The sequence below is a fragment of the Phoca vitulina genome, unplaced genomic scaffold (genome assembly GCF_004348235.1).
Source record: "Phoca vitulina isolate PV1807 unplaced genomic scaffold, GSC_HSeal_1.0 scaffold12, whole genome shotgun sequence".
In the NCBI taxonomy this organism is placed as follows: Eukaryota; Metazoa; Chordata; class Mammalia; order Carnivora; family Phocidae; genus Phoca; species Phoca vitulina.
The window spans coordinates 3,838,805-3,864,358 of NW_022589715.1; the positions used below are offsets into that span (position 1 = coordinate 3,838,805).

General features: G+C 39.6%; 1 protein-coding gene across 2 annotated transcripts in view; it reads right to left on the bottom strand.

Moving 5' to 3' along the window:
* The window catches only part of FEZ2 (fasciculation and elongation protein zeta 2), a 43,214-nt gene extending 17,864 nt beyond the window's left edge, over positions 1-25,350 (bottom strand). For both annotated transcript variants that reach the window (XM_032410288.1, XM_032410286.1), the window contains exons 1-5: positions 25,079-25,350; positions 20,853-20,961; positions 14,723-14,839; positions 12,680-12,821; positions 11,453-11,721 (exon numbers count right to left, since the gene is read on the bottom strand). In XM_032410288.1, coding sequence (XP_032266179.1) covers positions 11,453-11,721; positions 12,680-12,821; positions 14,723-14,839; positions 20,853-20,961; positions 25,079-25,332 — 891 coding nt within the window. In that variant the 5' untranslated portion in view covers positions 25,333-25,350. The remainder of the gene's footprint in view (positions 1-11,452; positions 11,722-12,679; positions 12,822-14,722; positions 14,840-20,852; positions 20,962-25,078) is intronic.
* Positions 25,351-25,554: the final 204 nt, after the last annotated feature.

Here is a 25,554-nt window from a genome sequence, read left to right on the forward strand (position 1 = left end):
TGCACAGCTTACCAGGAGAAACGCAGAGCCAAGGGTCCCTTGCACACACCTCTGTGTTACATCCTCGTGCCAGTGTGTACAGGTTCTGTGAGCTAAGGCCTCTGCTGAGCTTCTGTCTACCCATTTATGAAATGGCAGGAATATTAATAAAATCTGTAGGGTTGCTGTGAGGATGAAATGAAGTAGTCCATGGGAATCACTTAGCAAAGCGTTCAGCAAATACTGATATCCAAAAATATTCAAAACATTTCTCTAGAAAGGCTAGAAAAACATTTGGGGGGACATAGCTCCCAAAAAGAAGTAACCACATCTTTCTACTTTTCTCCAGAACAAGTAATGAGTAGTTTTAGTTCTCATATAAATAAAACAAAAACTGAGAAATAATACACTCCTGACTACAGATAGTCTCTAGCCTAAGGAGCTGAAGACAACATGAAGAAAAGAAACTACTGTCCGTGACTACATACACAACTCAGCCAAAAAGCTTAAACTGAAAACAAGTTAACACTTGCAGCTAATTCAAGGTCTTTCTGAACAAGAGAAAGAAAAGAGCTAGTAAACACAAACACTGTGTAAAGTGAAAAGCAACAAGAATCAGATACAGCGATGTGATCTGTTAATTCTTTTCTGGAGTCCTAAACATATCAAATCATTCTCTGCACAGAACATTCACCAGCTTAACTAATTTCACAGAAAGAAGGATCCAGCACAGGGAAGGCCAAACTAACCAGGAGGTCAGGAAATTCAGACTATTCCTGCTACCAGACTTTTCTCTTAGCCTTATCTGAGACCCACGGGCACAGATCTCTAACAAGCCAGGAAATCTTTTAAAAATCCCAAATTCAAAGCTCAGTGTCAGAAAAAAGGTTAGGAAAAGCAATTAAGAAATGCTTTTCATCTATTTCTGACTCGTATCCTAATTTATGCTTTGACTCCATAAATATTCTTTACACTCAAGAGATTCAAAAGAAAGTGAAATTCAAACATAATTATGGTTCCTCATAAATCACATCATTTGCAATAGTTTGAATGACATGATTTTCAAATACTGACAGAACAGTACTTTTAATTTTTAAATTCTTAAAATAATCGAAACACAAAATACAAGAAAAACAGAATTGAAAGCAATAAATGTAAAAAAATTACAAAGCAAAAATATTCAAGTAAGTATTACCTAAGATGTAAAATTTGAGTCTGTTTGACACTTCTTCAAATCAAATACTTTTAATGTGAATTATAAAGCAGTTATAAATGCAAATTCTACTGAAAAATAGTTTCTGCAGAAAAAAATAACCAGATCCAAGTATGAATTATACCAAAGTAGATAAATATTTGAATATGTCTTGAATATTAAACTATTTTGGAATTTTGCTCTCAGAACAGGAAGATGTGGTATGAAGATTTTCAAGGTTAGGAGTTAAATGGAATATTATCAATTTAATTTTTTTTGTATTTGAACATTTTTTAAAATCTTTATGTAATTTAATATTAATGTAATTAAATTAGTGTTGGCAAACATTTTCAAAGCTATTAAAATTAGAGTAAAATAATTAACCCTGGTAATTTTATGAATTATTTCCTGATACTTATGAATACTCTCAGTATATAATAAGAATACAATTTCCTGGCATATTGTGGCTTTTATGTGAATTTGTGTTATATTAACAAACAATTAACAAACCTCTCCAAAGCATAAAGAGTCAAGAACAGACTCCTGATTTTTAACTATTGGGTCATGAAAGCTCACTATTACCAGTCTGTTACCAAAAGACAATTGCAGAAAACAAACAGTAGATAATGGTAAACAAAAACTGGCGGTGACATATATTTCTCTAGGCAATACTATCTTTCATAAAATAAAACTGTTCTACGTCTAAACTAATTCATAATTCATAGGTGTGAATTATTAAAATAAATATTACACATCCAAGTTTCTCTCTGCCCTACAATGACCTTCCATTCTATGGCCCTAACACTAACTTTTAGGAATGCCCATTACAATAAAGAAAAATATGAAGGATTGTAAGAGACCACTATAAAAAATTATATGCCAACACACTGGAAAATCTAGAAGAGATGGATACATTCCTAGAAACATACTATCTTCCAAAACTGAATCATGAAGAAACAGAAAATCTGAACAGACTGATTACTAGCAACAAAACTGAATCGGTAATCAAAAATTCTAAACAGGGGCGCCTGGGTGGCTCAGTGGTTAAGCGTCTGCCTTCGGCTCAGGTCATGATCCCAAGGTCCTGGGATCGAGCCCCGCATCAGGCTCCCTGCTCCGCGGGAAGCCTGCTTCTCCCTCTCCCACTCCCCCTGCTTGTGTTCCCTCTCTTGCTGTCTCTGTCAAATAAATAAAAATTAAAAAAAAAAAAATTCTAAACAAACAAAAGTCCATGACCAAATGGATTTACAGGCGAATTGTGCCAAATATTAAGAGTTGATACCTATTCTCTCCAAATAATTCCAAAAACTGGAAGAGGAAGGAAAGCTTCCAAATTCATACTATGAGGCCAGCATTATTACTCCAAAACCAAAGCCAGACAAAGACATTACAAAAAAACTACAGGCAATATCCCTAATGAGTATATCTACAAAAATTCTCAATACAATATTAGCAGACCGAATTCAACAATACACTAAAAGAATCATTCACCTCAATTAAGTGGGATTTATTCCTCGGACGCAAGGATGGTTCAATATCCACAAATCAATCAATGTGATATATCACATTAACAAAATGAAAGATAAAAACCATATGATCATCTCAATAGATGCAGGAAAAAGCATTTGACAAAACTCAACATCTGTTCATGATAAGAACTCTCAATAAAGTGGGTTTAGAAGGAATATACCTTAAGATAATAAAGGCCATATATGACAAACTGACAGCTAACACAACATTCAATGAGGAAAAGCTTTTAGGAACATGACAAGGTCCTCTCTCCCACTTTTATTCAACACAGTACTGGAAATCCTCACCACAGCAATCAGACAAGAAATAAAAGGCGTCCACATAGATAAGAAAAAAGTTAAACTGTCACTATTTGCAGATGACATGTTACTAAAAATAGAAAACTCTAAAGACTCTACAGAATACTAGAACTAATAAATGAGTGCAGTAACATTGCAGGATACAAAATTAATATACAGAAACCTGTTGTGTTTCTATACACTAATAACAAAGTAGTAAACTTAACCAAGGAGGTAAAAGACCTGTACTCTGAGAACTTTTATAAAACCCTGATGAAAGAAATTGAAGACAACACAAATGGAAAGATATACCATGCTCATGGACTGGAAGAACAAATATTGCTAAAATGTCCATACTACCCAAAGCAATCTACAGACTCAACACAATCCCTATCAAAATACCAATAGTATTTTTCTTAGAACTAGAACAAGTAATCCTAAAATTTGTATGGAATCACAAAAGACCCGAATAGTCAAAGCAATCTTGAGAAAGAAGAAAAAAGCTGGAGGTATCACAATCCCAGATTGCAAGATATACTACAAAACTGTAGCAATAAAATAGTATGGTACTGGCACAAAAATAGTCATACAGATCAACAGAACAGGATAGAAAGCCCAGAAATAAACCTAAGCTTATACAGTGAATTAATCTACAACAAAAGAGATAAGAATATACAATGGGGAAAGAGACAAGAATATACAAAAAATATACAATATACAGTCTCTTCAATAAATGGTGCTGAAAAAACTGGACAGCTACATGCAAAAGAATGAAACTAGACCACTTTCTGATACCATATACAAAAATAAATTCAAAATGGATTAAAGACGTAAATGTGAGGGGCGCCTGGGTGGCTCAGTTGGTTAAGTATCTGCCTTCGGCTCAGGTCATGATCTCAGCGTCCTGTGATCGAGCCCCACATCGGGCTCCCTGCTCAGCGGGAAGCCTGCTTCTCCCTCTCCCTCTCCCCACCCCCTGCTCATGCTCTCTCTATCTCTCTCTCTCTCTCAAATAAATAAAATCTTAAAAAAAGAAAGACCTAAATGTGAGACCAGAAACCATAAAATTCCTTAAAGAAAACAAAGGCAGTAATCTCTTGGACATCAGCCTTAGCAACATTTTTCTATATATGTGGCCTTGGGCAAGGGAAACAAAAGCAAAAATAAACTACTGGGACTACACACACACACACACACACACACACACACACACACACACAACTTCTGCACAGCAAAAGAAGCCATCAACAAAACAAAAAGGCAACCCACTGAATGGAAGAAGATATTTGCAAATGATATATCTGATAAGGGGTTAATATGAAAAATATATAAGTTATACAACTCAACACCAAAATAACAAATAATCCAAGTAAAAATGGGCAGAGGACCTGAAGAAACATTTTTCCAAAGAAGACACATAAAAGGCCAACAGAAATATGAAAAGATGTTCAACATCACTAACCATCAGGGAAATAACAAATCAAAACCCCAATGAGATATCATCTCTTACTTGTCAGAGTGGCTAGTATCAAAAAACCAAGAAGTAACAAGTGTTGGTGAGGATGTGGAGAAAAGGGAATCCTCATGTACTGTTAGTGGGAATGTAAATTGAACCACTGTGGAAAACAACATGAAGACTCCTCAAAAAATGAAAAATAGAAATACCATATGGTCCACTACTGGATATTTACCCAAGGAAAACAAAAACACCAATTCGAAAAGATATATTCACTGCCTGTATTTACTGCAGCATTATTTACAATAGTCAAAATACGCCCATCGATAGATAAATGGATAAAGAAAATGTGGTGGAATATTACTCAGCCATAAAAAAGAATGAATTCTTCCCATTTGCAACAACATGAATGGGCCTAGAGGGTATTATGCTAAGTGAATAAGTCATACATATACCACAGGATTTCACTTATGTGTGGAATCTAAAAAATAAATGAACAAATAAACAAACACCAGAAACAGACCCATAAATATAGAGAACAAGCTGGTGGTTGCCGGAGGAAGGGAGGTACAAATGGGTGAAGGTGAATGGGAGGCACAGGCTTCCAGTTATGGAATAAGTCACTGGATGAAAGGTGCAGCATGTTACCGTAATAGCGTTGTATGGTGATGGTAGCTACACCTGTGGTGAGTATAGTATAACGTAAAGTTGCCAAATCACTATGCTATACACCTGAAACTAATGTAACATTGTGTGTCAACTATAAGGAAAAAAAAGAGAGAAAACAGAGAAATGCTATCAAATATAGCCAACAAATTACTGTTGAAAATGTATTAATATTTATTCACATATATAGGCAGACTTTATCCTCTTGAGTACCACTACTTAGAAAAAGTGGTGGAGGGGGATCAGCTCCTTTTCTACTTCTCCTCTACCTTCTTTAAACTACTTTTTATTACTGTCTATAAATACAGTGTACCCAGAGGACTGCCAACATTTTTAAGTTTTTCATTTGGCCCCAAATCTAGAGACAACTGGTCTACCTGCTGGCTGTCTTCACTTAGCTACTGGGAATCTGACACACAGAGCACAAAGGTCTATTGCTAGGCAGAGTGCCTTAGGCAAGTGGCCTGGAGATGGACTGGCCAAGGTATCACCACCTATAGGCATAATTCAGGCTGCTGGATGGGGCCCTGAAGAAAAGAACAATTCAATACACTCTTAGATAAAACAAGGCTACATTTTATAATAAATTTTAGTCACAATATAGTGATCTTTTTATACAAATTCACTTTAAATGGAGTTTGAATCTTTTTTTTTTCTTCAAATTTTTTTAATTTTATTAAATTTTAGTCTAAATCAGGGGTTGGAAAACTTTTCCTATAAAGGGCCAGAGAGTTAATATTTTAGATTGCAGTCCACACAGTTTGTCACAATTATTCAATTCTGTCCTTGTAACACCAAAGCAGCCATAGACCATATGGAAATAAATGGACATGGCTATGTTCCAATAAAACTTTATTTATAAAATAGGCAGAGGGCCAATTTGGCCCTCAGGCAGTAGTTTGCCTTGTCAATCCTCAGTCTAAATCATCTTAACAAATGTGAAATTTGAAAATTCCAAATTAAAAAGAAGGGAAGAAAAAAACTAGGTCCATCTTATTTTAAACAAAAGCTCCAAATTCAAGTAGTTGTGTCAAAACAGATCCTTCTAAGCTAGGAGCTGGAACAAACTGGAATAACTTCAGAACAATCTAATCATTAGAGCTATCTAAATGAAAATAAATTTCTCTTAAAGTCAGCTTTGGTGAAGATTAAATGAAAAACTATTACTGGGGCATTTTTGCATGTAAAAGAGAAAATAGATTTGACTATTCGTCATAATATGAGCTAAGTGAGTCATAAATACAGAGCAGTGCATCTGTGAAAGAAATATATAAGAAAGAGTATCAGCCAAGGCCTACCTGTCCCCATCATTAGGCAGTTATCTCCCCAACCCCCAAAAGCAACAGGGCAATACAATTCTTTTTAAAACAGAGTTACTGATTCCTAATACCCCAAAAGTTTCAAAATTAACTTCTTCAGGTTAGACTGAGGCAACTGTTCATTATTGCTGGTGTTAAGTCCCACACATGAGAACTCTCTCTTGAAAGCTCCAAGTGATTACGGCAAACAGAAAAGACACTACAGATTCCTATCTTCTCAACCCTAGACTTAGAAAACACAACCTTACATGCGACTTTTAATTTGAAAACATTACTGGATCCTAAAGGAAGAAGTATGTCCATTTCATCCATATACTGAGGTATGATGCCAAGCAAGTAAACACTCATGTCTTTACAACTTCAGATAATTCTAGGTGACAACCACTGCTAAATTAAAACACACCTGGTATACTCTGACTTGTTCTTGTACTCATGTGAACTGCCACTGAAGTCCAACGGTCTGTGACTCTATACAACATAAATAGAAGACTGGCAACAACAACAAAAATCCCTGATAGAACAACAATTCAAATAGGACAAACCAAATCCTTTGGGATTCTATCTCCTTTATAGTGAAGTTTCAATTCAACAAACAGGCATTAAGTGATGTGTAAAAAAAAACAAAAATTAGGTGAGATGCTAAACAACAAAACAATGTGAATGAGCTTTTGGGAAGGTTGCACTCCTTCCCAGGTGAGATTTAATCCAATGATGACAGAGTACGATACTATGAGATTAGAAGTATGTGTACCCTCATAAATAAATACAAAAAACATCTAAAATGTGACTTAATAGGCAACTCACAAAAGAATACAGAAGTCAACAGATCAAACCATTATTTGCCTTTCAGGTCAGTATATATCAAAAGGCTAACAATACCCATTGTTGGTTGGAGGTGTGGGGAAATGGTCGCTCACTTATGCAATTACTGGGTTTCATTTCTGTAGAACCACATGAAAAGATGGTTGTTTAAAACCCTCCAAAACTGCATATCCTCTGACTTAGAAATTGCACTGATTTCAGTGAATGAGTAGACTGTTCAACTAACCAAAAGAAAAATATGTAAGAAATAAATTCAACTTTAGGAAAACGGTAACTTTAGTTTGATAAATTTCAGAGAGAAATAACTAGTAGGCAGTTGGATATATAACTAGCATTTACTCAGGATATATACTAGTCTTCCATACATTATTTCATTTAATCCTCCCAAAACTCAAAGGGAGATGTACCCAGAGGCAGGCGCAGGACTCAAATACAGCTCTTAACCCAAAATTCTTTTTTTTTTTTTTTATTTATTTATTTGACAGAGAGAAACACAGCAAGAGAGGGAACACAAGCATGGGGAGGGGGAGAGGGAGAAGCAGGCTCCCCGCTGAGCAGAGAGCCCGATGTGGGGCTCGATCCCAGGACCCTGGGATCATGACCTGAGCCGAAGGCAGACGCTTAACGACTGAGCCACCCAGGCGCCCCTTAACCCAAAATTCTTAATCAATAGGCTCCTCGGTCTCCAAGGGCCTGGCACCTGACAGAAAGACCCTAGGTAGAAATACAGATTTGCAAGTTTATTTCTTTCACACATTTATTAGTAGAAATTTGTTAGTACCTAATGTTACACCTAAGGATATAAAGATAAAGTGACATTTCCTATCCTTAGAGACCCATGACAGACAGACATGAAAACAAAAAACTACAATACAGTGTGACAGTGCCAACAGAAATAGTCAAGAGGAATAATACTAACCCCAAAAGAAGGAGAGAGTAGTCAGTTCTGCATTGGAAGAAGAATCATCGAGGAAGGAAGACAATGCCTGTCCAGGATTTCAAAGGTCAAATTAAAAAATGAAAAAAATCTCCCAAGTGCACTGGGAAAAATAGGAACAGAGGGCCACCCCAGAAAAGGGAGTGGCATATATAAAAGCACCAAGGCCCAGAACAGCATGGTCAGTTCAAAAAAATGCACGCAGATCCCCACAGTGATTAACAGACAGTACCCGTCAGCCATTCCAAACTCCACTCCCACCCCTCTTTCTCCTGATGCTGCACAACAGGACAGAAGAGATAAAAAGTTTTCTGCTCTCTTGAGTCTCATTTCCCAAAGAGAAGATCTACTCCTCTAACCTCCCCTCCAGAGAACTGGAAAAAGACAGGACAGACTACCTTGCTCATCAGAAGGAGCAGTGACATAGTGACCACTCCAACAAAAACAGCTCCCCAACAGCATGGCTATCAACCGCCTTACCCAGGCTTTTATTGTCTTGGTGGCATTTATTACTATCAAAAATGACACTGTCCAGTCATTCTTTCTTTGTTTATTGCCTGTCTCCCTCATTATAATATAAACCCCAAGAGGCCCTGGGCCTTGTCTGCTTTATTTGCCACTGTATCTTCAACAGTGCCCGGCACAAGAAGACACACCCTGCAATATCTGCGGAATGAATGTGTATTGCTTTATCTTAGCCAACGTGTAGCAGATTTTAAAAATTAAAACAAATCAAGGTAACATTTCACTTGTATAAGATACTCAATACTTTCTTTAATATTTAATAGTATTTCCATGCCCCCCAAAACCATCTAATGCTCTAAATAGCATCCCTAAGCCCCCAATTCTTTTTTTCACTACAGAAAATGTTTGAAACAAAAAGTCTCCAAATTTAACACCTAAAGAGTTTAACTCTGTTCTATTCCCACCCAGGTATTTCTTTAGTGTCTTTGGACCAAAGAGAAGAGCTAGCAAATATGGATAAAGTGTTACACCAACTACAAATGGATGTTTTGTTTCAATGAAACATGTTTAAGGAAAAATGGAAGGAAGCTATTCCATGCTTAAGGAAAGAAAACCAAGTCCTGCTAGTAAAACAAAAATATCCAAGGTAAAAAGAAAAAAGTGACTAATGTTATTAGAAAACAGATAAAGCATGATCTCTGTAAGAAGGTCACCAATTTTTAGACATTTGTATCACTGATGATAGCTAACTCAGAGAGACAGGACTTGCCCAAACCGCAAGTTACATAAAATGTCTAACAAGGTATTATCTTTTGCAAGCTGTTTATCCAATTGGCCGTTTCCCTTTAGGGTTCTTTTGAGCCACCTACCACCCTTTTCAGAATCACAGATTTCAGACTCCTTGTGTCACAGATGGGATGGTCCTTTTCCAGCTTATAGAGGGAACAAGTACCACGTGCTTAGCGATGCCATTAGTAACCTGAGTAAAGGTTTTGTTACTAATAGTAGATCAGGACTCAAGAAGCAACTTCACAGGTCCATATACTGTGAAAAAATTGACTATGAATCTATTTCAAGACTCATAAAGGTTTGAGTAAGATCTAAATGTTGCCTTGCCAAATCCATTTCTCAATATAAATGCCATGTACCATTTCACCACAAATCCACTCTAACACTTTTTATATGGGAGTTACAAAAAGGAGGCTTTATACCCCTCTCGGGATAAATTCATTTCCCTCAGCCAAGTGTTAACACTAATAAATGGAGGGTTTACATGTAATTCTTAAAAGCGGACAGATAGAAATTACCAACCATGCTATGACTTTTTAACTAGGCATTTTGTTTAATCACCCTTGAATAACAGGGCAATTTAAAAGGTGCAATTTTTAAAAAAAATACAACATACAAATTTTGCTCCAGAAATTTAAAGCAAACTTTCTAGCACTGTATATTCAAACAAATGTTTTTGGATGTTTGGGGTTTTTTTTTTTGCTTTTCCAGAGTAGTCACTAGAAGCGACTAATTAACACCTCTTCAATCAATACTGCCATTTCTCAAAAATATTTTGTACCACATATCTGAGAACTTTCTCAAAATCAGTTTATGAACTATGTCCTTTCAACAAACAAATGGACTTTATACTAAGAAAATGTCCATTTACTCACAGGCCAAAGCAGACAATGTATAGGCTAAATGGGGAGATTCTTTTTGTTTGTATCAACTGCTCATTGGTGACCCAGCAACCTAGAACTGCATTCTCTTCCCTGGGTTCCAGCAGAGTCTGGTTAATAAGAACCATTTCTCTGATAAGTATTCCTTAGAAAAAATAAATTGAGACTTAATCAAAGACAGAACTTACATTATTACAAACCATAATAGCTAGTTTGTGGTAATTTGTATTACCATGTTATCAAAATCATGAATGAAAAAGGGACATTCCTTTTAGAAAAATGGATCCCTTTGCCCAATGATTATACTCCAAAAAAATAAAATCAACATTTCTTCACATACAAACAAAATGAAGGTGGCAATATAGAAGGTCTCAACTGATCAAAGAAAAATGAAATGGCTCTAAAACCCATAAATAAATACATCTCGTATAATTAGTTAATGTTTATGATAGAGTTTAATCACACGAAATAGGGCCACTTAAGAAAAATGAAAAGGTAGAAAACAAGAAATCTCATGTGAAGAGTCAAAGATTCACATATTCTAAACTTTTTTTCACCAGTTAGAAATATTCTAATCTGCCAAATACAAGGGCAAATGGCTGATATCACATAACGGCCTCGAACGCCTTCATATTCCAACTTGGTTGATAAATCAGGAGGAAGGTGATTACAAATCAGTCTGTGACTGTAGGCTCAGCACAGTTCGGCTACCTTTAAATGCACCCCCTTTTAATTTTTTATTATACAAGAGAAGCAAAAACAAGAAAATAATACCATTCGTAAGCCCACCAACCAAACATAAATAACCACTATTAACACTTTGCTGTATTGAAACCGTCACCTTTAAGATACCCTCCTTCTTTATTCCCCGGCCTTCCTTCCACTGACTTCCCTCCTAAACATCTCAGTATCGAATTACTTGGAAAACCATTATATGCTCACCAAGAAAACACCTTTCTGCAAGAGCTGAGCACAGGGCTCTCCTTGAGCAGAGCCCCATGTGTGCTCCCGGGAGAAGCACGAGAAGCCCGCCCGCACACGCAGGCGCTGGGAGCTGGGGCCTGCCGCTGGCCTGGGGCCCTGGGACCACCACGGGAGCGGCTCCAGGCACTCCAGGACTCCCGCAAACACCACTTACTGTGCCGGGCATGTGACTTCTCTCATTCTTCCCATTCTGAGAGCTGCCGTTCTTGAGTTTCTTTTTCTTCTTGGCTGTTTCTTTGTGCTCTTTCTGTTTGTTTTGCACTTCAATGAGAACAGAAATAAAGCTATTTTTCACTTCCTTTTCAAACTCCAGTTCGTCTCGCAGGGCCAACTGCTGCACCAGCTCTTCAGAGAATTCCTTGATGGCGGTCTCAATTTCTTCCAGTAGCTCATTTAATTCAGAGACTGAGAGCCTTTTTACTCCTGTGACCAAAAGCAAAGCACAGCAGATACTAAGATGAAAAGTGTTTCAAGAGAGTGGTGTTTTACGCCAAAAGAGCGAAGATCATATTCTAAACAATTAAACTGTGGGAGATCTTCTTGTAATCCTAAAACTTCTGGTGGGCAGGTCTGAGCAGAGGTAGGTGGGCAACTTACTTCTCAAAAGGCTGAGGAGTGTAACAACATTCTTTACTTGTCTAACTCAATCATCCCACGAACAGCACTCCAGTCAAGACAGAAAAAAGCTCGTACAAGGAAAAGAACAAACACAAAAGCCAAGGGAGAGTACAGAAACTACCTGCTGACAAGAAACTGCACGCAATTTAGCAGGGTTCTAGCACACTTCAGAAGATAGAAGTTGAATTGAAAAAATTAAATACATACTTGATCACATGTGCCCCGATGTGTGAATTTTTTTTGAAGACTGGGAAGATGAAAGGAAAGACTATTCCCTGAAACCTGCTTTCAGTGTTTTCTCAGCACTTCTCACGTGAGTGAGGCTAGGACATCACTGAAGCCCTCCCCCAGTATGAGTGGTGTCTTACAAAATGACAAGATTAGGGCAGAGACACACACAGAGCAAAGGCCATGTGACGACAGAGAAGCCCCCCATCTACAAGCTAAGGAGAGAGGCCCCAGAGGAAACCAAACCTGCCCACACCTTGATCTTGAACTTCTAGCCTCCAGACCCCTGAGACAATAAATTCCTGTTGTTTAAGCCCTGGACATGTGGGACTTTGTTAGAGCAGCCCAAGCCATCTAATACAGGATTCAAAGGTGAAAGTGACAAAGTCCCTGAGCAATGATAAAAACACGCCCGAGCATTGTTGGAGGGCTGAAGAAGGGTGTGTATCACAGCCTATGAGAGTCAGAGCTTTCTGGAGATGGTCTGAGATACACAGGAAGTATGAAGAGCATGGATTTAAGGAGCGTGTCTTACTCTCTTCATAACGGCTTGTGCTGGACCTCTGAAGAGTCTGGATTTCCTGGGACAGCATTGACAGCCGATCTGACTGGGTGGGCGTTTCATCATCTTCTGGGTCTGGAGATTCCTGCATCATTTCTTCAATTTCTTCGATAACCTTCCAAAATGTACATACCACTGTTACTCAGAGGCACTTGGGAAAACAATCTATCTGCGCACGGTGCTCCCCTGAAGCAACCAGAGTAGAAATGCACTAAATTCTCCACTAACCAGCGGTGTGCAGGAGGAGCTGGTGTTCCGAATAATCAAAATTTTGCTTGCAAGAGTGAACATGGTTTATTAAAAAAAAAAAATTTACAATATGCTAAGCACAAAATTAAACAGAGTATGATTTAATGTCCATCATGATTCAGTAAGCCCTATCAGATCTTGCAATGTCTGAGAAACGGTACAAAAACACACATATAATTTACTTCAGAGTGTTAGAACCAGATCATATAGTCAAAAGAAAGCAAATGACAGAAAATATACCATATGCCACATGCCAGGGCTCAATCTAAAGCACTTCATCAAACTGACATAAAATTTAAAAAACAGAACAGTATAAAAAATTGGTACGTAAAGCAAAAAATTACCTCTACGGCAGCAAAATTTTCCTTTAACAGCAGAAAAAGAATTTCACATATTAATCAATGGAAGATTAAGAAATACTCAAAAATTACTTGACGTGTAGAAGCTTAAAAGAGAAAAAAAAAAAGCTGCACAGAAGCAGGAAAATTTCAGAAGTCTCTGTCTTTCAACCAATGATCTACTGTCGTGTGCAACACTGCTCGAATCTTATGATAGTATCTTGTCCTGCTCCACATTAAAAAGTTGAGAAGGATACAGAAGTCAGTGAGAACTTAAAACTAGAAAAATTACTCAACAGTTAGAAAAAAGAGATCTAAGAGTTAAAAAAAAAAAACTATTAGAAAAAATACAGGATGAATCAGCAAGCTTAAGATGTAATACTTGTACTGAGGAAAAAGAAGAGTAAATCTGAGGGAGGCGGGGATTATGTTAATTAGTAAGCAGATTTTCTCAAATGGGCATTGTAAAAAAGCACAATGAAACACTGGAGAAGAAGCAGAGTCTACTTCACTAAGTCTTGGGAGCAGGAACGGCTTACGGCATTCAGGCAGATAGATCACTAAGGAGACAACGGATCTCAGGGTCACGTATTTCCCTGGGATATCATGCTCTACCTCCCACAGCCCTCTACCCCATTATCTGGCATTTTAAGCACTGCACTCTTTCCAGGCCTGGAATAATCCAACCACAAATATGACGAAGGAGCATCAACATGGCACATGTTTAATAGACTCCTCCCAACCTTGCCATAACTTATCTCTTTACTGACCTCATCCTTCCAGCCTAAAAATTTAATGTGGGAATGTTCACAGTCAGAGTAGCCACGGAGCATGTTATTTCAGGAAGAAGTTCTTGCACCGCATTTTGACAACACAACACAAGTGGGAAGAGTATTCAGACAATGAGAAAGCTGATTCAAGTGGTTTAAATGGATACAGGGCTGACATTATTAGAGCATTCCACAGGAATAAAGCTCACTTCTTTCTGGGCGCATAATATGTACTTCTAATAAGTGCTAATAATTTTTACACAAGCTTTTAGAGAGAGTAGGTAATTCCCGCACAGATACAGTATAGTTTGACATGTCTTGCTAACTCTAAAAAGACGTACAAAATTCACAGTATTTTTTATGATTTCAGTTGAAGCAGTAACCCTCCCTTAGTAACTTGCTGTTACTGTTTTAACAAGGCCTATACTGGGAAAGTGCCTATATTGAAAAATCTTCCCAACTAACATAATCCCGTCTGCTTCAGATTACATATACCTTCTTTTTTTCTCAGTGGAGGAGTTAACTGATAAGCCTACATAAACAGAAAATGCAGGAAAAATAAGTAAATTCCAATAACCCGTCACTTATTGCTGCAGTAAGAAACTGTGTTTCAGCTCGAGGTTCCCTTTTTCTTTCCTGGACCAATGTCTCCTCTATACCTGATCCGCAGTGAAGAGGGGCTCTTCATTAACGCAGGAGACGATGATTGAATGCATATCCAGCTGTTCTCTCAGCTCCTCATCGTCTGATGTATCAAAGAGCAAACTGTCACTTATCTAAAAGCAAAATAACCCACTGTTAAAAGCAGGACATTCTGATCACAACGAAGTCACAGTGTCTGGGTAAAGAAAGGTCTTCCCTCGGAAGGGAGAAGTGATTACGATCACTCCGGGGCGGGGGGGGTGGGGAGGGCGTGATAGGTCTGAGGGTGAGGCGGGGGGGGGGGGGGGGGGGGGAATGGAAAATAAATAGGAAATTGCTGAGGTGCCGCACGCATCCCCTAATGCCCAATACCGACACACACTTAGCTGCTTTTCCCTGGGGAAGAGTGTCATATATATAGTATTGGTTAGGAAGTCATAAGGAATTATAGGAGATGGGGGAGGGAGGTAATGGGCGGGTTTAGCAGCAAATGTTATTTAGTTCACAATCTAATAGTAAGATTGGTATATGTTAAATTCCACAGATAACATAAAGTTAGTTACTTCCAAACTAACTTCTAATATTCAGGATAAAAGCTTAGGAGTCGACTCCCTGGCACTGTCCACGACAGTAATACTTTGCCTTACGGGAGAACATCTCTTCTTCCAAAAATAAAATCTCTGCAGGTTCCAAGAACATCTTTCAACCTAACTGTGCTGGAGGTTTCCATTTGCCTCACTGCCATTTTCCACCCTGCTCTGGGCCTCAGGAGGCTGAACTTTATGGACTAAATCAAAGGATGCCCTTGACTTCTGGCTTCCAGTTGGGTTAAAAACCACTGGCAGACACTAGCAGGACACTGGAAGGTGGGAGGGTGAGAGCCGGACAGTCATTCCACTGTCTCCCTCCCGGCCAGACTACCAAAAAGCAGCAGATCTTGTCAAGCAGACCTCTCCCCCACAGCTACTCTGTCTAGGTTCTGGTAACTTCTTCCTCTCCTTACCTCTTCGTGCCCAGGGGTGCTATTGCTTGCTTGTTGCCAGCCCTGGGTTATCACACCATGCCTACCTAGCTGGTGTCCCTTAACCTGCCCACACCGATAATCATGACCAAGAATTTAGTACTCGTCCTAATTGCAAAGCCGTATCTGAAAAACACAGCAGATGAAAATGGACAAGTGATCATCTACCTATCATCTATCTACCATGACATGACGATTCAGATGATGAACAGAACTAAAACTAAAGCTCTTGTCTTCAGAAAGGAGTACCACTCACGGAGTTCCTGAAGAATAAATGGGCAACAAGGAGCTAGGTAAAGGGCAACCATGCATTTCTCTGAGGTAGTATATAATCTAAAGAATAATATTTTACCTGAAAAAATTATTTTACTTGCCAGTGCAGAGGATATACGTAAAATTGAAGACACAATTGAGGGGATGTAGGTCCCTACTGCCTCCCTAGTTCCTCATGCAGGAGCACCTGAAGTGTAACGGTGAATACAACCCACAGAGTGAGAAGGGCAAGGGACCACTGGCGTGATGCCTTTCAGAATGTCAGGCTGGGAGGGGAGCCACATCAGGGCTCCTACCACAACATGCATCCATGTTGTAACTCAGGGATGACACACCTCCTCAGTCTAGTCTTCACCGCGCCATCAGCCTAGGAAAGGCCTGGACATGGCCTTAGTGTATCATTCTGAACTTTCAGAACACTGTGTGAAAAAAACAATCTAAAAGCTTCCAGAGAGAAAAAAACCATCACATTAAAAGGATCAAGAATCAAAATGTCTTTTGAACTCTCTACAGCAACAAAAGAGGTGAGAAGAAAAATCAATGTTTTTCCATGTTTCAATAAATTTCAGCCTAGAATCCTATCTCAAAGTACTTAACCTCACAAACCCTTTCTCAGAAAGCTACTGCAGAATAAGTTCCATTAAAACCAGGAGGAAAACCAGAAAGGAAGCAGGCCTGGGATCTAATACAGGAAAGAAGTGGGGGAATTCTTATAACGATGGTGAAGTAAAGATCCCACAATGATGGCTGTGAAGCTCACCTGGAGAGTAAACAGTTCAGATGACCACTGTTACTGCACGAAAAGTATTAAACTTTTCGAGAAAAGCACCCGAGAAACAGAGGCAGAGACACTAACAGATTCTCTGGTACATGTCACTTACTAAAATGAGTTTTATGGCTCTGTGGAGGCTGAATTTATGAGTTAGTGATAGCTTAAATGAACCACAAAAAGGCAATGATTATTACCCTAAGAAAAAAAAAAAAATTACAAGAGGAAATTTACTCATGATGTACCGAAATGGGTCAACTGTGAACATTTAAACAGTCAATATAAATGATGAAAATTAATTTAAACAAATATTTTTATATAATTATTTTGGGAAGACAAGGGAAGGGAAAGTTTTCGTGAGGGTTATGCTGTTGAGGGTTGGAAGGAGGACTGAGAGAGACCTAAACCTCACCCTCTGGGTGGAAAGCAAATGGATAAAGTCTAAAGTTGAAAAAAAAATTAAGTAAAATGATGAGAGCATGTTACCTGTCAGAAGAAACAGTTCAAGGAGTTGAAAGTGGCTGCCTCTGGTAAATGGAAAGCAGTGGAAAGAATGGGGTAAGGAGGGCAGAGGCTGCTTTTTCATGCTAAGTCCTATACTAGTCCTAGTACTTTTTAAACCAATGCAGTTATCCTTTTAATAAGGAATGTGAAAGATCAAGAGCTTAGGCTCTTGGTGAGAGAGAATGTTTGACTTCAAGATTATAGAAGTGGAGATGAAAAGTGCCAAAATCTAGTTATAAGGGTGTATAGATGATGGGGATAGACCTAGCAATTATCTTCACAGATCCTTAAATTTTAACACTTCCTAAAATCTATCTTCATTATAATTGAGGACCATAGATTTATTTTCCCCCTTACAGACAAATCAAAGTTTTCATTTTAAAATGACTCCTAAGGAAGATATTATCTTCTTCCTGCCTCTGCTCTTAAAAGATAAAAAGGTGCATAAAACAAAGTCCCTGTCCTTGAAAAAACGCTCATGGTAGGAGGAAGGAGTCGGCACAGGAGATGTTCCTAAGACAATATGATTTACAAGGCTTCTACTATATGAGCATATTCAAAAATGGCACTGGATTTAGAATAGTTTTTATAGCTATGGCCAAAACACATGAGTGATACCAGTAAACCATTAGAATAAATTTCCATAACAACAAAAATAATGACCCCAGATCATCTTTCCAGGGACTGAGCCAAGTCCATTCCCCACAGAGATGGCATATGTTAAGGGCTGGAATCCCTTTCGGCTTTGAAAACTAACCTTGGCTGTCATGGGTATCATCATTCACTCTCCCATTTCGGCACCAATGTGTCTTCTCTTTACCAAGCATTCCCATCACTCCTTCCTGTGCCAGGTTAGATAAAGAGCCGGTGGTTCTATTGACCTGTCTGAAACTGAAGCTGCTTCAAATGGAAAAAATGTGCCTATGTAAGAATCTGGAATGTACTAGTTGCCTTACTGTAGAAAGACTCATCAAATTTAGAAGTGTGCCATCTTGAACCTCAATGAAAGAAAAATTAAAAGCTGAAATGTGGCAAATGGTGGTTTTCCTGAATGTTTTTCTCATCCTAATGCAAAAGAAATGTTTTCTCCCTTCATCAAGAAAAAAATTTCCAAGGGCGCCTGGGTGGCTCAGTCGGTTAAGCAGCTGCCTTCAACTCAGGTCATGATCCCGGAGTCCTGGGATCGAGCCCCGCATCAGGCTCCCTGCTCAGTGGGGAGCCTGCTTCTCCCTCTCCCTGCCACTCCCCCTGCTTGTGCTCTCTCTGTCAAAAAATAAATAAAATCTTAAAAAAAAAAAGAAAAAAGTTCCTATAGATCTTATTTTACAGATGGAATAACCTAAAGGATGCTTTCAAAGGCAAATTCAACATAATTCAGTTATGGAAAGCATAGAGCACAGAATAGGCAATGCTAAATAAAATAACTCAGGTTTAAAAAAATGTAATAATATGCTAGTAGAATGAGAAGGTCACTTCTTACACAGTTCCTTGTTCTTCAGGAACTTAATGTGCAGTTACTCCTTCCTGAGGAATAGAGTTCTAATTTCAGTTCTTACTCATCACCTGGGTAGTTGTGTCACGATAGGTAGATGACAGATGGATGATCACTTGTCCACTTTAATCTGCTGAGTTTTCCAGATAAGGCTTTTATAATTAAGATCAGTTACTAGTACTAAACTCCAAGTCATTACTAATCACTACCCTTGGCTATACCATTACTCTAGCATTGAAAACAACAATCAGAAGGCAGAAAAAGGGAGGGACTTCCCAAGATGCAATCTAAGAACAATAAAAGATATACATTTTATTCAATGAAACTAAATTACAGTGTCCCATTCATGTTGCTAATGCACTTCAATTTGAAACCATGAAAGGATCTCTTCTATGCTATTTTTTAATATGTCAGACAAAAAACATACTCACTGACTGGCTATCATGGATTTAGCACTATGTTAAATAATACAGAAAATACTATTTTTTAAAAAAGAACTTTCCATCATATTCTCTAACCTTAGGGTCTCAATGACAAGATTATTCATTCATTCACTCAACAAACATTTGTCTTAGTACTCACTACGTGCCAGGCACAGTGGCAGTTACTAAAAAGACTAAAAAGAGTTGCTACCAGCCAACTACAATCTAATGACAGACCCTGAAACATAGGATTAGTAAGAGAACAAAGTAATGGTTTGAGACATGGACAAAGTGCTGTGGGGACCAGTACCCCGGAGACAACAGGACTAAATTCTGTGGGACAGATAAGTCCTTGAAGATTTTCACACCTCCACCAGTGTAACCGACTCCCACAAAGAGAGCTGCATTTTCCTGCCACACAGGGATTGAGGCCATGGCTACATGGCCATCTGTCAGAGAGGCTGCAGATGGGGATTCCCCCCAAGTGAGAGGCTGGATTAAGTGTCCTTTAAAGTCGCTTCCAACTCTAAAATTGTATAATTCCATGAGATCAGCAAAGGCTAAAACGGTAATAGGAAGCTTCAGAGAGGAAGGGAAACTTGAACCAAGCCCAAAATGATAGCTAGGGTCTAAATAAACAGAAGACAGAGCATAACATATGTTGTTTTATTCCTTTTCACGAAACGTATGCCAGGTCAGTCAGCAGAATAGCTTAGTGGGGTTAATAATACTGTAATAATAATTATATACAGTAAGATTTCTCTGTCTACTCGAATACTAGGAAATACAGACAGAACTCTGTATTTTACTAGAAATAGGCAGCAGGCTGTCCTGAGTCATATATTTGAGAAAATCGTTTTCATAAAACATTAACAATACTATTTAACATACTGACAGCCCCAATGCATTATACTCTCAATTACACAAATACACTTAATGAAACAGGGAGCATGCCAAAAGGTCTGGCATGAGTTTACATTGTTATATGATAAAGAACTTAAACAGCCCCTGAAACTTACATAACTTGGCTGTTTCTTGTCACCTTTAGATAAACCTAACACTGCTTTTCCACTTAAAACAATGACCTTCCCTCTTCTATTTCCTCCCCACCCCCACCCCGGCTGTCCCATCACCTGTGCTCACACTTCTAACCCAAGGCACCTTCATTTTACAATCCCAAGGAATCCCCAGCAGCCTCGAACAGGTAGCCAAGAACTCTAAGGTCTTTTAAAGGTTCTCCAATACTCACAGGAACACACAGTCTTCAGAAAACATGTCATGTCCAGCACGTCCTTAAATTCATCAGAAAGTTAACTCGATGCTGTTTTTCCAGACGCTCAATATATTACCCAGTTTTCTCAGCACACCAAAATTGTGCTAGTTAAGCTCAAAAAAAAAAAAAAAAAGCTGATCCTTGGTGTTCATATACAGGTGATGAAGATTTGGTTAAACATACACAAGCAAGTGTGTGCTTGGGGAGAACTGGAGGAAAGTTCTAGCAAGTTGACGGCAGTAGGGCCAAGATGGCAAGAGAGGGCCACACCAATGGCTATAAACTTGGAAAGAAAAGGCAACCCAATGAATCTGTGTTAAATAGAAAGGTTATTTTTTAGTCCTATTATCAGAATCAGTTATTCGGAAACTATTCGCTCAATTCCTAACTTACCCCTTTTTCTGAGAGGTTCAGTGTAAGCAAATGCAAGGTCCTGGTATGGGATGATTTCCAGTCCACAGGCATTACATTTCCATAATTATCTGTCAGGGCATTCCAAATCCTTGAAAAGAAGAAAACTACAATCAATGAAAGTTAACATCCCACATGTCTTTTGTTAAACAAATACCAAAACTATTGTGAAAGAACAAAAAATGTCAAAGCAAAACAATGGAAGGCCTCCTGTTTTCCAGAAAAATACCAACAAAGAAGAGCCCCCTGAAGAAGACTGAACAACAATCAGATCATTGGGCTGACAAGAAGTGCTGAGGAAAATGCAGTGGTATAAAAAACTCTCTCAAAGTCAACAGCTCACATTTCCACAATACTAGGTGCCAGGCACTGTCCTAAGCAATTTACATACATTAACTCATTTAATCCTCAAAAACAATTATTATGAAGAGCCATTATTATCCCCATTTCACAGAGGAGGAAACTAAAATACAAGGAGCTTCTGTAATGTTTCCAGAGCCACGTGGGTAGTACATATGCTGCGTTTTACACTTATTTATTGATCATTTCATAGGGTGAATAATCTTTCTCTAACCCAAAATGTGTTATCCTTCCTGGAGAAAGAATTCAGTCTCAATATGAGACTGGGGTTTAATATCTATTTTGTAATATAATAGGCTAAGCACTAAGACAGATAAAATGAAGGAGGAAAGAAAGGGGAGTTCACAATAAAATGCACAAAGGTTATAGCCAATGCAATCACCCTTCCTTATTGTCAAACAGCATTTTGGGGAAGCAACAGAGTAAAATGAAAGGGTGCTTGACTAAATTCAGGAAACACAGACTCTCGTTTCCTTTCTTCTTCAAACACTGAGTCTTTGGCCATGTTCCTTAACCACTCTAGGTAAGAGCTGCCCTTCTATAAAATGCGAGGCTTGAGTAACAGACATTCCTTCCAGCTCTATTACTCTTAAGCATTATTTCAAATGAGCTGTTTTGAGAAAAGTCCCAAGCCACACTGGATAAGGACAGCAAACTCCAACTTCATGACCAAAATTCAGATTTAGTACCCAAGTAATAAGAGCATAATAAAACATGACATTGTATTAAAAAATGACTTCAGAGATATAAATGAGATGAAATTTAATTGGGGTAAGTTAAACACTACATATATAAGCTACTAAATGGGCAGAGATACACAGATGTCATAAGAAAAAAAAAACTAAAATATATGGCAGATATCTAATCATGAATAAGCCATTAAATAACTGAGTGGATTTTTTTTTTTCCAAATGTGTAAGCCACTAAGAGACAAAAACAAGACCACTGGAGGTAAAAAAAAATAAGATTGCAAACTTAAAAATAAAGAAGCAATATACTTGATTTAATGAATTTGGGATTTGGTGCTAAAGAGAAGAAGCAATGGGACCATAACTGCCAAAAACATAAAATCCCAAAATGATGTTTGGCTTTGGAATGCACATTAGCCTCAATGAAAATGTGAACCCAAAAAGCTCTAGGAAACTGGCTCGTTTACCCAGCACATCTCCCATATGCATAGTTCATTCCTATTCTCCTCTCTGTTAGAATCACAACCTTCTCCAATGCCAAAACACTCCAAATGGAGGCAACAACTCTGACTGCTAAGCTTGCTGAGTTTCTGACCCACGCCTTCCTGGGTAAAAGACTTTCAGATACTGAATAACTGACTATATACCTAACCCTGGTTAGGAACTTGAGTAGGATATTCTAGTAGGTGAAGACAGTACAGGGTTTTAGGGACTGCTTGTTTGCTTCTTCTTAAATGAGGCTGGAAGAAGAAGACGAGTGGCATACTTCACCCAGTAGGAGAGACTGTGGGTGAATTTGATCTTCCAAAAAAGTGAAGGACAATTAACAGTTCTCTAGCTCCACCAAGGTCAGAACAATTATAGTTGGAAGGACACAGGGCTGAATTAAGTGAAAGATTTCTAGAATTCTCCAGTCAATACATGAATTGCCTTTATCTTTATCATAAAGTATTACAAGCAGTCATAAACAACCAGCAGGAAAGCTTATTTCCAAAGAGGCCAAAGTCCTGTGACATTGAATCCCATGTGATACCCTTCTAAAGCAAAACCATAGCAAATAAGTGCAATCCATATTTAACCAAAACTAAAAGTGGGGCTCACAGAAGTTAAATAAAGTGCCCTAAGCCAATGCAATATCTGAGTGAAAGAATTCTCAACTCTCTCTACTGAGAGGAGCAGGGATGGACTCTACCAAGCAATGGAGAGATGTATGCAACAGAAAAGGGACAGTGAGCAGTGACCAGCCCTGGCCCCTGAAAAGAGAGAAAGAGATTTGTTATGCATTCCCAAATCAAGAATCATGCATTACTACCAACATATCATCTACTAAAAACCATTATCAAGAGTAACAAAATATTTTTTTAAGTTTTACATCAACCTAGGACTTAGGCGAAGACTAAAATAAACTACTTTCTAGATAGTACAGGCAAAGCAAAAATAGGGAAAACCTTAACATTAGTGTACAAACCACTAATCTAGTCTGAGAAGTTACTCTTGCCAAACCCAAATGCATTGTAATGATCATTTTTTAATCCAGAATTTGTCCTGAGTCCCAATGATTCAGAGTATATAAATCTCTGAATATATATATATATATATATGTATATATATATATATATGACTATCTTCTCTAGGAATAGATGTTCAAAAATGTCATCTTTTGCTACCAGCTACATACATGGGTATACAAAATCCAATCATAAACTCTTCCTCCACACTGGGCAGAACACTGCAGACGGGTGCCAATGAGACAATATGGTCCCCAAAATAGCTAGGTCTGAACCACTGCTAAGCCATGGCCCTCATTCACAAATCCCTCTTCTCAAGCTTCCTACCTTGTTCACAGAGGAAAGGAGACCATCAGGCTGGAAAGCCCTTTCTATGCCTATGGATCCTTCTCTATCTCGCAAGAATCCTTTCCTAACCTCTAACCTCTGCATTCCATCAGGGCTCTAAAAACCCATCCCCTACCCACGGCCACAGTGTTTCGCTCCTTGTACCCGCAGCTTCTCCACGGCTCCTTTCCCCAGACCTATACAATATGCTCGGCTCCCTCACTTTCACCATTCCTTTTACTATCCTTTGGGGGTGACACCCTGGTACATAATTACAACCCTTATTTAGCCAAATTATAACTGGGGTTCATGATAGTCAAATAAAGTGCCCCCCCCCCGGAACTCTGCCTCTCCCTTACCCAGCTCGCACAATTCCGTATGAATGTCCTATCACTGCACTTAGATGATTCTGTAATAACTACCTGTTCGTACATGCGTTGTCCCACCAGACTAGGAAATACTTGCTATTAATAACCACAGCCTTTCTTTCGTTTTTTTGTGGTTTTTCTGTTTTGTTTTGTTTTGTTTTTGGCCTCTGTGGGGATATGCACTCCACCTGGGCTCTCAGATGGAGCCAATAAATTCCTGTGGCATAAATGCTGCTTCAGCGTTGGTACCTTTGCACGTGCTACATCGGCGAGCTGCAATGCTAGACCTTTCTTCATCTGCCAGGCAAACTCCCACTCATCCATCAGGATCCAGTTTGCACATTTCTTTCCCTGTGAAGCCTTTGCTGGCTCTCCCACACACCCTTTTAAATCTCCTATATTTCGCACGTATGTCCAGGAGAGCATTTGTTACACCCATACAAATTATTTGTTTACAAATCCAGCCCCCCTCCTAAGTTGTGCCCTACGTGAGAGGGGTGTGTTCAGTCACCGTGGTATTCCCAACGCGAAGCAGCCTCCGGCACTTAGCGCTTAAATAAATGCTAGTTGAATGAATGAGTGGCTACACACGTGCCCGAGGAGGTTCAATATCTAACTACCTGGTCCGTGGAAGGAGGTTCCCCTCTGAACCCAACCTGGGTCGGTTTCTAGGGAGCAGGAGGAGGAGGGCAGTGGCGGAGGGTGAGGGAGCGTGGAGCGCAGGGGAGCTGGGGGATTTAAATCGCTGAGCGCCCAGAGGCCGAAAACCCCAGGGAGCGCCGCGGGGGCGCAGAGAGGGCGGGGACTCGCCAGTCGGAGGAGGCGGAAGGAGGGCGCGGGGAGGAGCCTGGGGCCGGAGTCCCGCCGAGGCTGCAGACAGAGGGCCAGAGGGCAGGACGAGGGCCGCGCGAGGGCAGGGGAGGCTCCCGCCCGCTCCCGGCCGGGCCCGCACTCACTCGTCCCCCTGCAGGAGGCTGCACTCGGTGATGGGCCGCACGGCCGCCCTCGGGGGCTCGGCGCCCGGACCCGAGGGGCGGAAACACAGGCTCAGCTTCTCCTCCAAGCTGCAGGCCAGCGCCGGGAAGCCGTCGCCTCCCCCGCCCGGCCCTGCGCCGGCCTCGGGGCTCGCGTTACAGTTCTCCTCGTCCTGGAGGCTCCGGGCCGGTTCCTGGAACTCATAGAAATCCTGCCAGTCCCCGTCCGCCGCCATCGCCGCCCGGCGCAGTAGCGCGCCCCGCCCCGCCAGAGGCCCCGCCCCGCAGGCCCCTCAGGCCCCGCCCCGCCTCGGGCCCCGCCTCCTCCGTCCACCTACCACGTGGATCTGCCCCAGCCGCGCAGCCTCGGGGTCTTCCCTTTTCCTGAGTCTTCTCACAGGTGATTGCGGTCTCCTTAGAATGAAAAACTTTATTTACGTTGAGGCACTTTCTACAGT